This window comes from Alnus glutinosa, chromosome 9, assembly GCF_958979055.1.
Source record: "Alnus glutinosa chromosome 9, dhAlnGlut1.1, whole genome shotgun sequence".
NCBI lineage: Eukaryota > Viridiplantae > Streptophyta > Magnoliopsida > Fagales > Betulaceae > Alnus > Alnus glutinosa.
In genome coordinates this window covers 2,838,842-2,853,241 of record NC_084894.1, presented here as the reverse complement: position 1 = coordinate 2,853,241, position 14,400 = coordinate 2,838,842, and the positions used below count along the sequence as shown (strand labels likewise).

General features: G+C 35.5%; 1 protein-coding gene across 1 annotated transcript; it reads right to left on the bottom strand.

Annotated features, from left to right (window-relative positions):
• Nucleotides 1-2,021: 2,021 nt before the first annotated feature.
• On the bottom strand, nucleotides 2,022-14,396 carry LOC133878641 (zinc transporter ZTP29). The gene is made up of 12 exons (XM_062317216.1): nucleotides 14,066-14,396; nucleotides 13,115-13,173; nucleotides 12,755-12,847; nucleotides 12,560-12,649; nucleotides 12,364-12,445; nucleotides 8,110-8,165; nucleotides 6,643-6,699; nucleotides 4,627-4,667; nucleotides 3,788-3,855; nucleotides 3,468-3,524; nucleotides 3,267-3,384; nucleotides 2,022-2,418 (listed from the first exon to the last, which is right to left on the bottom strand). The coding sequence occupies exons 1-12, from the start codon at nucleotides 14,136-14,138 to the stop codon at nucleotides 2,373-2,375; spliced, it is 840 nt and encodes a 279-aa protein (XP_062173200.1). The 5' UTR covers nucleotides 14,139-14,396; the 3' UTR covers nucleotides 2,022-2,372.
• Between the last annotated feature and the right edge of the window lie 4 nt (nucleotides 14,397-14,400).

Genomic DNA, 14,400 nt, shown 5'->3' with positions numbered 1-14,400 from the left:
TCCTTGTCCGTCCCGCTTGCCTCAAATCACTAATCTTTCCTGTTTTTATACATTTTACCGCCATATGTATGAACTGAGATTTAGCCAAATAATTGCAGTAGATCGACATCCAGAAATTTGAAAGCTAAACGCGGCGTTTTGTGTTTAGGGTACCGATTGGCGGTGAAGTTGATCTCGTGATAGGCACAAAAGTGGCTTTGCTTGAAGGAACCCCATAAAGAAAAGTCAAAAAGGGCGACGGGAACATTTTATTGGGCACGTAATAAATAATATTTTTTAAAATTAATAATAAAACTAAAATAAAAGTGAGGGGAGATGCATAGTTACCAAAATATATACCAGTTTGTTAGACTAATTATCATATTATTATTACGGTAATCTTGGTATTATTTATTTATATTGAGCTGTGAAATGTGCGTCGTAAATTTTTTATGACAATTTATACTAAAATCGCTTAAAAGTTTTCTTTTTCTGTTAAATATAGGTTTAACGTATTCTTTATGGGATAAAGTTTTTCCTTCAAATTGAGTTAGAGAAAAAAAAAAATTCAACCCCATTTATTAAATCGATATTTGTCATTAGAGCACGTAATTCTCATATGAGTAATGTTTCTTGCACAACTCTTACACAAGTTTTGCACAGCTTTAACTACTTTATTTATTTATTTATTTATTTTTTTTATGATTAACCATTGAATTTATTTTCCTATATGTGAGCCCTAAATATTCAATGGTTGATCTTAAAAAAATGTTGTTAGAATTGTATAAAAGTTGTGTAAAAAACATTACTCATTCTCACATGCAATGTTAATTCGATTAAAAATGCGTGTGAGAATTATATAATTTAAAGACAGATGTCAGTTTAATAGACTGAATTAAAAGGAATTTCATCCGACCCAATTATGTCTATCCCTTTGCAGCTTTGCCTGCGCTTGCAAAGCCCATTCGTTAGAGTTCAAGTAAACTCTCTTGGGAGGCAGTGTTGTGTTCATGACTCAACCCCATTGCCGACCTTCAAATTACCATTCACTATGGAATTTGTAGGACTTTGGAGATGCATTGAACACCATTGCAAGAAATATATTTATGTTAGATTCAAAAAAGACACAAATACATCAAAAACTATTTGTAGAAAAAGTATTCCTTTAAATTGGGTTGAAAGAAACTCCTCCAATTCAATTGATATTTGTCGTTAGAGCATATTATTCAAATGGTTTTAATTAATAATACGAAATGGATTAACTTTAACAGGCAACAACTATCCGCACCGCCCCATAAGAGTATAAAAACAACCCAAAAAATGGGGAGAAAATAGAAAAAAAAAAAGTTTAAAAAAAAAAAAAAAATCAATTTTAGTTGCAAAAGCAGGAAAATTTTGTAAACTCTACCGGTCCATGACTCTATATGATCAGATTGGTTTCTAGAAATTAGAAGAAAAAAACAAAAACAAAAACAAAAAGAGATTGGTTTATATAAGTTGTTCCTCTCTCCCATAAAGCATTTGGGCAAAAAATTAAAAAAGAAAAGAGAAAAAGAGAAAAAGAGAAAAATTGGCTTTCTTTTTCCCTTTTATTCCCCTTTAGCTGATAAAACACTTTTCTTCTCTTTTTTGCTTTAAGTGTAGGTCTCTTCTTTTCTGCCCTCTACGTATATCCCATTCTCTCTCCAACTTTCACAGATCCAATCAAAATCTCACTTTTTCTCTATTAAGGAAAGATAGGACTAGACAGCTTTAAACCCATGAATCTCTTTGATGAGATTTTGTCCCTCCAATGGCTTCAATTGATGCAATAAAACAAAATTTAGACGGCAAAACGGCTCATCTCAGTTTCAAGTGAAATGGAGATGTCAGTATGGCACTGCTTAAATCACAAAGAATGAAAATTATGAGCTTATTTTATGGCTCCAAAGTGGGGTTCTTAACAATACTTGGGTGACAATTGACAAATAATTTAATGTTTAGCCACAGGGCAAAGTAAAGCTTCAAAATAAGGCTACAAGTTACCTGAGATTTTGTGTACATATGCAAACCAGCAGAGACGGATGATAGAAGTTTATTAAAGAGAACAAGTTCCATAACATCTTCATTTTGTTTTTCATTTCTCTTTTTTTTTTCCCCCCTTTCCAATAAAACACAAACAATGAAGTACATTTCTGTTATCTTAATGAAAAGAGATGCGATGGTACAAAGACAGCTATACCTTCTCTACCTTCTGGCTGAAATCAAATGATGCTGACCATCAGTACAGGTCTTCAATGCGACCATCAGTAAAGGTCTTCAATGCCACTTGAAAAAAGCAGGCACTGTTTGAAAAACATCATGGCGGTTCAGGATTGTACGAGACTGGGAATAACAAAAGGCAGCATCCATGACTACAGGCTCATCTCCTTGGGTAAGCTGATCTCAAGAAAGTATAGGCTGCCAACAAGCAAGGAGATGAGTAGAAGACAAATAAAACCGGGAAAAAGAAGCTGGAGACAAACTAATGGAAACGCTTTAATACATATTTGTTAGCTTAATATGTGATTTCAACGCCACCAGTTGTAGAACTGCAGATGGCAAGAGCCACCATGTACAAAACAGCATACATGCCACTTAGAAAGAGCTGTATTTTTCTTTATTCTTGTGAAGACACCTATTTGCATTCTCTTTCAACATCCCCATAGCAAAAGCTAGCGGAAGTATCCACACCAAAACAATTTAAGGCAGTATTTTCATTTTTTTTTTTTTTTTTTTTTTTTTTTTTTTTTCTCTCTCTTCTTTGTATCCCTTTCTTGAGGTAGGATTGACCAAATGATTTACGCCAGTAACAAAAATCAAGTGCTATCCGGAGAAGACAGCTGTGGCATTTTCCTGTTTAATAATGTTTTTACCCCTTATAGATAAGAAATGACTATTTTCCATCATAAAGTATGCCCTAGCAAACATGCATATAAACTTTTTGTGGTGTTAGTGGTAGTCACTACCAGAGCAACTATCACTTACCTCCAATTACAAAGAGAACAATAAAGTTGTAGAATCAACCAGTTTCACATTCCACATGGCATGTATACAGTATGGGTCTCAGGTCTTATAGGTGGCAGGATTTCGCTGGGGGCAAACAACAATCTCTACTATAAGTCTGCCACTAGCACTCTCTCTTTTCATTTTTCTAGAAAATGCAGATATTGAAAGGCACTATATTTTTGCTATTTCCACTGAGGAATGAAAAACAGAGGTTTCTGTTGGCTCCTCAAATGGAATTTCTTTGCCATTAATTTTATTACCTTGCAGACATGAAAGCCATTCCAAAGAACACGGCCTTGACAGCTTGCTTCTGCCCCGCATAATCAAACGCCAGTGGCAGCATTTCGTGCAGGGTTAGAAAAGCCATCACCCCACCAACTGAAAACAAAGAATTAAAAACTATTATAACAATTCACCACTCTTTGATCAACTCATGATTAAGATATGATTATATGGCTAACCTGATCCAAGTAGGCCCTCAAGAATTTCTGGACTCAAGCTGCTTGGAAATAGATAGGCTGAGAATGAGATATTAAAAAGTTTATTTTTTCAAGGATAATCATTAAAATTTACAAAAAAAAAAAACAATCCCGATTTGCAAATTTGTAATGCACACAGTATCTATCTCACAACCTCACCCTACGTCAATACCAAGGCTTACATCTCATAAACATCACTTCTATTAGTTAAAAATAAGGCTTCAACTTAAATTTAAGTTTTCTATTCGTATAAAGAAAAACAGCTTGCTTTGCCATTTTACAATAGAAAGCAGTTGACATACCTACTATTATAACACCCAGAGGCTCAGCAAAACCAGAAAGCGTAGCCAACTTGAATGCCTGCCATTTGCTGCGATTTGAGAAGAATCAACCATTTAGTGATTTAACTGCATAGTTGATTTCTATTTCTTTATCATAGCTTCGTAGAATATACTACAGAGCACCCATCAAAAGTAACTTAGAACATTAATGTCAATCGTTATAATGTCCATGTCAGCTTATTTTCTCATAATGGGATCAAGGGAAGCTTTTTATCACACATTGCAAATCTGACTTGTGCACCAAATAAGATCCCCATGGTGCCATACTGATTCTGAAGGACACAACTTTTCTCCTACAAACTGTTAGCACCACAACCAACAACAAACAAAGGCTACCATCACCACCATTGTCACCAGGAACAATTCTTCCAATACCATCCTTTGAAACCACAGCCAAAAGGTACACAACCATAAAGATCATCTCCTTCAACACCACCAGACTGCCCTCACCATCTTCAGTACTAGCAGGCACTAAGGTAACAGCCATCAGTGTGATAACCACTTGATAATTGCTCCCCCATGACCACTCTAAACCACTTTTCACACCATCCTGCCAGCATGCAATGACCTCCACCACCTCTAAGACTATCACCACACCCATTACCATCAATACCACTCTTTCAAACACTATTCTGATTTCTGATGAAGTACCAATATTTGCATATGCATTGACCAAACATGATTTAGTTTATGTATTGCAACAACTAAATATTGCCAAAAGAAGTAAATATATTGCACGCTTGACTAATCATAAATGCTTTTAGAAAGCTGAATCAATTGCTGCCGTCAAGCATTCTCACCTCTGTGTAGCAAAATAAACAGGAAGTGCAACAGCAACACCCTGAAAAAGGGAACTAAAATAAGGGCGGGCAAAATGAAACATCTCATCACCACATATATCGTCATTTTTCAGTCATAAGACTGATTGGGTTTCCAAAAACAAGGGAACATGATAATCAATGCCATTGATTTTAGCTCGGTACCATGTAGCTGTCAGTACATGATTATTATTGTTATTTTTATTATTACTACTATTAATTGCCTGAGACATTAATTCAAGCTGGGACTTCGAACTAATCTTGTAATTTTTGTAATTTCAAAAATCTTGATCACACAATTAAGTTTTGGAATTGCCAGAGCTAATAAGAGATACAGCATTGACCAATAATTTAAACCTTTTAAGAAAAACTAGGGTAACTCAAATAAGCTTTTAAAACCACATTATTTTAATTAAACTTTAGGCACCAGAGCAAATAAACTCGGTAATGTGATATTTCTTTCATGGACGAATCTAATTACAATTATAATTTCATAACATAATCAAGAGAACTGGCAGAGCATATACCAATATACGTGCGTTTTGATAGAGATCGTCAGTAAGAAAACAATTTAAGAATGATTCTTTCAAGGACCAATCTAATTACGATTCCAAATTCATACCATAATCAAGAGCGCTAACAGAACATATACCGCAATAAATGTTTTTTGATGGAGATCTTCAGGAAGAAAACAAAAGCAGAACATACAAATATGATCATGCTTTTTGAGAGAGAGATCCAGGAGAAAAGAAAAAGAAAAAGAAAAAGAAAGAATGAATTTAGGGCAGTACACACCTAAAGTCCTGGACACATTTCTACAGACTATAATGAAGAGCCTTTAGATGAAACTGTATAACCAAACACACTAAATCTAATTTCTATAAAGTTCCTTTGCAAATAAATTAGCCATACAATTATATTTGTATGGCTGATATATTAGCCAAAGCAACTTGGATAGACACTTAAATACATCTAAGGAATTACCACGTTCTTAACTTTGTTTTGGCTCTCCCTTTTAAATTTTTCTACAACAGTATTCTCCAGGTCTCTAGTTGCCAAGTATACTGATATAAGTAAAAATCATTTGAGTATCATATACTGATTTGGAAAAATATTCTTCTTAATCAGAATAGTATCACTAATTCTATGAATTACATGACAAGTGCATTTCTAATTTCTCAGCTTGGGCATGACTTGAACAATTTGTTAAAGCCATAAAAGGGACAGAAAGCAGGTTCAGGCACGAACAATAATTCTGAGCTTTATTTCTCCTTTCCAAAAATAATTTCTGCCTTCCAAAGCCATAATTACATGTATATTATATTTCTTGACAACCTCAGACCCCTAATAGATTACAGTTGTGGGAACAAGGCTGAAGGATCTCTATTTCCCTTTGTTCTAATAGGTTGGACCCATTCAAGTAACTCATCACATCTTATCCCAGGAATTCTTCTAGTCACATGCATCCATGCGCATAAAGCTGGTTTGTAGCACATGGAATTAATCATGATTGACAACAACAAGCACACACTCGAACATCTCTGAGATCAATACTGTTGATGGAACCCATGTGTGCTTCTGCTATGGTCTCTAATTCATTGGGTGGGGGGGTGGGGGAGAGGGAGGGGAAGGTGCTCATTACACATAGAGACAAACAAACAACAATAAAACTAAGAAGAAAAAAAGATAAATCGCCACCTTAACGCGCTATGTCAAAGCTTGAGCTGCACCAATCTACAGGCTTACAAGTAAGATATGTGAACAAATTCTGTGAAAAGAGCATGCCAAAATGGCTACCTTTGAAACGAGAATATAGGCTCACGATAAATGTTCATCAAATGGGAAGTAAAGCAGTGGTTAACAAATATACCAGTTCAGAGTTTGTTAGCAATTAAAAAGTTGGAAGTTACTGTTAGTACTGGCAGGGTGCAGCATTCTGGAAGAACCAATAGCATCTGTATGTAAATTAGATATATTACAGAATCAGAGAATGCATACCTCTGGAATATTATGCAGAGCAATAGCCAAAGCCAAGTTGACACCAACGCGAAGACCCTATAAAAGAAGCATGAAAAAATTAGAAATCTTGGTGGCATTGGTGGCATAAGCACCAGTGTTTATTTCTCTGAAGACCAGAAGGTTCAAAATAAGTTTCAGCTTCCTTACAAATCAGATTATATATGGATCCTATCAATTCAAATTATTTCCAAACCAAAAATGGGCATAGCTTTTATAAAAATCACCTCAAATTCAACTCATACTGAAGTATCAAAAGATTGAGCATCCATAACAAAGTGAAAGATTGCCACATAAGCCAGATTTCTATCAACTAGAGAATGCTCATATTTTCATTTTAGTTGGAAGTTTATAGGTTCAGAGAAAGCCCACAATGCCTAAAAATGTTATGCAAGGATATGATAAAAGAAAAAACTTATAGAACACAAACTTGATGGAAGTTCTTTTTTTGATAAGAGTAAAACTTGATGGTAATTCTTAAAACAACAAAGATTATTGTTTGGTACAATAAAACTGACGGTGGCTAAAATATTCTCAAACTCTTCAGGCAGTTGCATGTCTTGCTCTGTTTCCACCTGTCAACCGTGTTCGAGAAAATTTTATTTTGGTTGCATGGAGATAAACTTTCCTCACTTCATGGCTGAAGGGATGGGGCTAACGATCAAGCTATCAAGAGCTATCTGCTTGAAGAATTAATTTTTATCTAGTATTACATATATGCATTGTAGCCAATTACTAGCTCATTTCAGTTTGTTTAAAGTTTATCAATAAGTTGGCTTCTGTTGCTTAAGTTTATCAATAAGTGGCTGGTGCTTATATATCGACGTAATTGAGCATTTCGTATTATTATGAAAAGTATTTGAATTTTCCCATATTTTCTAAGAGATAAGACATCTCTGTTAGCACTGGTGAGACTCCATTGCTTGAGTGTGTGAGTTGAGTAGTTTGTTTACTCTGTTTGTGCCTCTGGTTTATGTAACCTCTGTTAGTGCTGCGTCAAAAATATAACATAATAAATTCCTAAACAGATGCTCTGTTATATGTTAATCGTTTGGTGATACACTTAAATTGTCTCATCTTTTAACACATTAAGATTACGGAATAATAAATAATTCCTCTCTATCTCTCTCTCTCTCTCCCCTTCCAGCATGTCCGTACCTAAAGGGAAAATCAGACTCTTATACTGCATCATGGACAAATAACATAAAGGGAAAATCGAATTCATATACTTCATCATGAATCACAAAAGTATAATGATAATTAAAAGAACATCTATTTCCCAAGAGTATTCACAATTACACTGAATTAAATTAAAGCTGAACATCTAATTCAAAGTCAAAGGAGTACACGCATAACAATGGATATAACTTTTTTCATTAAATTTAACTTGACACTCCTGCAACAGAAAAAAGAAAAAAGAAAAAAAGAAAAAGGAAGAGCTGGGAATACCTTCATTGACCCAAGGAACACTGCCATTCCTTCAGGGAAATTGTGTAAGCTTATGCCTGCAGCTCGGAGGACACAAAGTTTTCATCAAATAGGATCAACAAAAGCACTTTGTTTACATTGCAGATATGCAATAACTCATGAAAAATGAAGTTTGAAATTTCTCAGTGCCCTTGAAATATCAATTTCTTGAAATTCTGCAAAGCATCCAAGTGCTAATAAGTGCAGTTTAATCATCAGGAATAGTTTGGAGGCAGATCACTATGTACTAGTCAGGACCTTTGTTGAAGCAGCTACTCAAGCTAAAATCTTTAAGACGAGGATATCGACATGATCAATTCTACAGTAGTAACAAGTCAGCTCTACATTTTCCTTTCCAACGGATACGTTCTAGAGAAGGGACCTTATGTAATCGTTCCTATTTAGTTAAATTATTATAATAGCTGAAGATTATCGCAAAAGAAAATTAAATTTGCTAGATTTTTGACATCTCACTCAAGCAAAAGTGGAAAAAAGAAACAATTTGTGTTAGCCAACCCCAAATTTAGTTGAGATTAAGGCTTAGTTGAGTATTGAATGAAACTATGGTACCATAAGGTGTAATCAGTTCAAAGATATCTGTAATTCAAAATATAAGCCATGAACCTCATTGCAATTATATTTCTTTTTATCAATAAATTCATTAAAAGGACGCCAAGGAGGGATGCCACTGAAGTCCACCAGAAGTATACATATGTACTTAATGATCACTTGTATTTGTACGCGGAGTCCCTAATTCAGAGAGGGAGCGTCGTGAAGGGATATAAGTTTGTCATCCAGACATATAGAATATCCAGTAAAAGTTTTTGATGTCACCAAAAGAACATTATCAGCAAGCATGTGCCCATTCAATTCCTTCAATAAATACCAAAGTAAACCTTATTGCAATGACATATAGTAATCAATACAATTTACAATTATACAAAATATATAGAGTAGCTATCTATGCAATAGATTAATCATAGCTTAACACTTCCTAAAACATATTAACATATGAAATTCACTAAATCATTTATTCATAAGCACTAAATCTAGAATTTTAGTAACCAATTGCCTTGAATACTTCATCCAGAAAATCATCAACATTGACAACTTCATTGGCTACTCATAACCTCTCAATAAAACAAAATTTTCTACCATTATTATTATTATTTTTTGTTTTGGATAAGGGCGCAACTCAAGTACACATAATGTATGCAAGAGAAACACCTAACCCAAAAAAAAAGAGCAAGAAAATTGTGCAAGCCAGAAATATGAAAGTGATCAAGGCATGCCCAATATTAAGGAAAAAAGCCTTTAAGTCCATTACCGTCCTCTCACAATCTCCAAAATGGTCTTTTATTTCTCTCCAAATACACCACATTATGCAGTACATAATCATCTTCCACAATGCTGCACTATGAGAACTACCACTCTAACCTCTCCAACAGGCAAATAGATCTACCACTTGTCTAGGCATAACCCAAGGTAACCCCAAAGGCTGAAAATAGAATCCCATAACGCGCTAGCAACCTCACAATGGAGTAACAAGTGATCAAAAGATTCCACACTGCTCTTATACAAAACCAAACTACCACTATGATCCGCCGCTTCCTAAAATTATCCACAGTGAGAATCTTCTCTAACGCGACCAACCAAGCAAAGAACACCACTCTAAAAAATACCTTATTCTACCCTATACTCTTCTAAGGGAAAAGAGCGTTAGATAATTCTTCAATTTATAGAATGATCTAACATCGAACAACCCTCTCTTGGAAGGGGCCCAACATAACTTATCTTACCTGCCCGTCTCAATCTGAAGGAATCTTGTCCAATCCAGGACAACTGAGATCTTCCGGTCTGTGTGCGTGGGAGCAGCCCAACCAAAGAAGAGTCTGGTCTGGTCTGAATTCAGGCATAATAAATTGAAGAACGAAGTAAAGAAGTCCACCTCCCAGTAATGCGCCACTTTAATAAAATTAATGTTCCATTGATGAGAGTCACAAGAAAACTCCAAATGAATAAATAACACAGGGCAAGCTGCTTAAGGACCAATTCCCACAACATGCGTCATGCCAAAATCTAGTCTTAGAGCCATCACCTACTTCAAATTTAGTATGACTAAAAAACTCCCCCAACCCCTCTTGATATTTTTCCAAAGACCCACCCCATATAACCCATGAACCTCATTAAAGCGCCACCAACCCCATGAGTTGCCATATTTAGAATCCACTACCACCCTCCACAAAGCCTCTCTCTCATGCACATAGCGCCATAATCATTTCACCAAGAGAGCTCAGTTGAACTAAATAAGCTTTCAGAACCCCAATCAGAAAGCAAACCTTGGTCGAACTAACCAAGTGAAATTTAAACTCTTTACCTATACCACCCCACAAGAAGTCCCGCTGTAACTTCTCTATCTGATTGGTAACACTCGTAGCGAGGGGAAAAGGAGAGAGAAAATAAGTAGGCATATTAGATAAGGTGCTCTTTATCAAAGTAATCATTTCACCCTTAGACAAGTACATTCTCTTCCAACTAGCCAACCAAAGCTCCATTTTTTCAATAATGCCATCCCAAATAGACTTGGCCTTAAAAGAAGCTCCCAACGGAAGACCTAGATACTTCATAGGTAAAGAAGAGACTCTGCAACCCAAAATGCTAGCAAGTTCATCAACATTAGAAACTTTGCCAATAGGGACATAAAGCGCCATCCGCAAACAATAGATGAGAGATGTTAAGGGCACCCACATTCCTAATTCCTACAAGAAAGCCTGAGAGAAAGCCCCCGTTCTCTATAGCACCAATCATTTTGCTCAGAGCCTCCATAATAATGACAAACAGTAAGGATGACAAAGGGTCTCCTTGTCTTAGTCCATGAGAACTACTAAAAGTTCCTGGTGGAGTGCCATTCACCGAAACAGAAAAGTACACTGAAAAAATATAATGCGCTATCAAGTTACACCATTTCTCTCCAAACCCGCAACTCCTCAGCATATTCAGCAAAAACTCCCAATTGACAATCATACCTTTTTTTAGTATCTAGTTTGCAAAGCACACCTAGCTACCCGGATCTGAGCCTAATATCAAGGCAAATATGCCTAACTCTGATGAGAGCATTCTGCCTAGCCAATATGTGCACAATATGGCCAATGAACATTAAAAACAACACACTAAGCGGCACTTGGTGCAAAGGTGCATTATTGAAGCTAGTGGTCTAGTCATGGAATGCCAACCTGCCACAGTACAGTTCACATCTAATTCCAGGCAGCAGGTGCACTTTTAGTCTGGCAAAAAATTATCTTACGGAAATACACTTCCAGCATCATTATATCCCATTTTCAGGTACTAAATAAACTTTTCATAATATAACTTTGAATTAGCATTGGCAGAATTTCATCTAAGTTTATCAAACAACCAGTAAGCAGGCAGAAAATTACAAACATGCAGGCAAGATCCATCAATGGCAGAGACTCACTACATATTATCCAAGTACCTCAATTTCTAGTTCATAGCTTTATAACTATATGAATTACAATAGATCCTTAGGTAATATGCAAAAAATGATCTTGGCATTTATCAAATGATATGATCAAACGCAGAAGCGGCAGCATGAAACATCAACGATGATGGGGCCCATCTTTGTATGACATAAACTATTCAGAATTCCATATGGCAAATTAGAAAGTAAAGGAGCACCTAGCATGAGCTATAACAAAATCCTTTCACAAAGTGGACTATAGTGGGAAATGGCACAATATTCGCTCAACCCAATACTGTAGTTCTCAATAAAATGGTAAGCTTTGTTTGGCCATGTCAGCCTGATAGGTAGTAGAAAATTGTACAATACGAAATTCGGCATATCAGCTCAAAACGTTAACAAGCCTTTTTTTCTCAAGGAAATTAAAAAGAAAAGTCCAGGAAAACAGAAAATTTGCCTTATGAAAACAAAGTAAAGACTCTTCAAACACATAAACAATTCAAAACACATACAGAGAAAAACAACTTTTCTAATACTATAAGATCGAGAACCAAAAATTCAATTGTTCAAAGTGACTTATCAGAAGAAGAAAAAATGTTCAAAGTTATCCATCATATGCCTTTAGGCTATATCATTTGCAGATGGAATACATTAACTAACTACAGTTTTAGTTCCACAAATTATATGCAATCAATTTTGGAATAATTCACATCACAATCTATGAGGAGAGTGAACCATGTCAATGAGGTTGTTCATACCTATCGCTGTAATAATCCCACTGTATAAAACTTGGCGGCGATGCTTTTTCATAATGTCCTTGCCACCTTCATCTCCAGTTTTCTGTACTCAAGCACAGCAGAAAACTTTCAACCATTCTCCAATTTTTTGGAGCCATTATAGAAGCATTCAATCATATACAAGTAGATTAAGAAAACAATCATTAAATATTCATACCTTTTTGCTTTTCACATCTGAAACAGGGACAAGTGTTGGTTCTGGGATAAAATTGGCAACAATAGCAAAGAATATGACTCCTGCAAAAAACTGCCTTGGCAATAACGTAGAATTTAATTACCACGACAAACATGAATAAATCAGGAAATAAAAGTGAAGATTTGTATTATATGAACATTGAAGTATATAACTCACCCAAAGGTTGGCTTTTAAGAAGCCAATAGAATTTATGGCATTGTGAGCCAAATCCAGGAATGATATGCTCAACATCAGACCTGCAGCAAATCCCTGCAGGGAATATAATAATTCCGAACAAAATATCTCCCAACATTAATATTAATTGGAAAAAAAATCAATATGTGATCAAAGTCTAGATTATTCTTCCACATTTCTATTATCAGTTCAACGAATCCTGGGAAATTATAAAATATAAGCATTGGCTAGAAGAGAAAATCACAAATGATAGCAATTAAGGAAATGCGTGGTATCACATGTCCCATGCAAGCCATCCAGAATTTTGGATAAGAAATGAAGCAGTTGAGTACTGAGCATCACCTGTAAAAGCCCAAGCATCTTCAAATTGGGAGCCTGATTGAGAATTACAAAAAGTGCACCTGCTCAACATTCCAGAACTTAAAATTATATTACAAAACACAAGCTAATATGGAATTACTTATGTTCATCACAGAGGCCATGAAGTAAACAGAAAAGAAGTACAAGAACTGCAAATCAAAAGTTTATAATACTGATGCATTTAGCATGCGTAGGATGTTTGAGGTTGCTAGAGTTGAATAAGTCAAGGAAGAGTGCCATGCTAACACAAAAACTTGCATGACTCAGATAGACACACCAAGCATGTATATGTTTCTGTGTGTGTGTGTTAAGATGCAAAGATATCAATAAGAGAGAAAAACTTTTTAGTACGCAATGCGATATCATAACCTGCAATTCCACGCGTAAAAACAATTTCTTAAAAAACATTCAGGAAATCCATGAAACCTTGGTATGGAACACGTAACAAAACACTAAAAGAGTAACTTTTGTATTATGAAACCATATTCTACTACACGAAGATGTCAATGACCAGAGCAGCATTTTGGAAGGTAAGACTAGAAAATGCAACTTACGAAGTTTTCTGAATGCATAGGCAATTCATATAAAAGACATTATTATTTCCAGTCAGATTACATTGGCTTAAATAATCACTCAGCAAAGTCTTGGTCCCATCAAAGCCTCAATCACAGAAAAGTATATGAACCTGAAAGTCAACTTTTCAGCAGAATGTAATTACTTCATATTTGAAATTAGAAGCAACCCATCGACCAATGCCTCCAATATTGGACGTCTATAAATCCAAATCCAAGAAAAGATTCGAATTTAACGATACCCAAAACACAAACGAATTATAAAATGTAATAAGCAATTAAAACCCTCAAATTATATCCACAAAAATGCTCCTTTAATACGATACTCATTCGAATTTGAAACACTATAAGCTTCACTCACCAAGGGAAGTACTCGCTCCACCAACAAGTGAGAGTGCCAGAGCCACCAAGACCTGGGAATCCATAAAACCCATAATTTTTTTCTTGTGCCCCGAAATTCAAACCCAAACACCAAACAAAGCAAATTTGGCACAAAAATCAAGAAGTCGATTCAGTGAGACAGATTTTTATGGAGAGAGGGAGAGTTGGTAACTGTGGACACCACCAAAGAAGCTATTTATAATGAAGATGGAGGAGAGCGGGACGAATTTCTACAGCGAAAGAAAGAGATTGTTTGACGGGGTGGTACAAGTCACTACAAGATTCGTTAAAACTTAAAAGAGAGAGAGAGAAGAA

Excerpts from the sequence above, each read along its gene's own strand:
- LOC133878641 (XM_062317216.1), bottom strand. The coding sequence starts at position 14,138 with ATGGGTTTTATGGATTCCCAGGTCTTGGTGGCTCTGGCACTCTCACTT. Across the intron at positions 4,668-6,642 it reads CTCTGCATAATATTCCAGAG|GGTGTTGCTGTTGCACTTCC; the intron begins GTATGCATTCTC and ends TCCCTTTTTCAG. Across the intron at positions 2,419-3,266 it reads ATGGCTTTCATGTCTGCAAG|CCTATACTTTCTTGAGATCA; the intron begins GTAATAAAATTA and ends GCTTGTTGGCAG.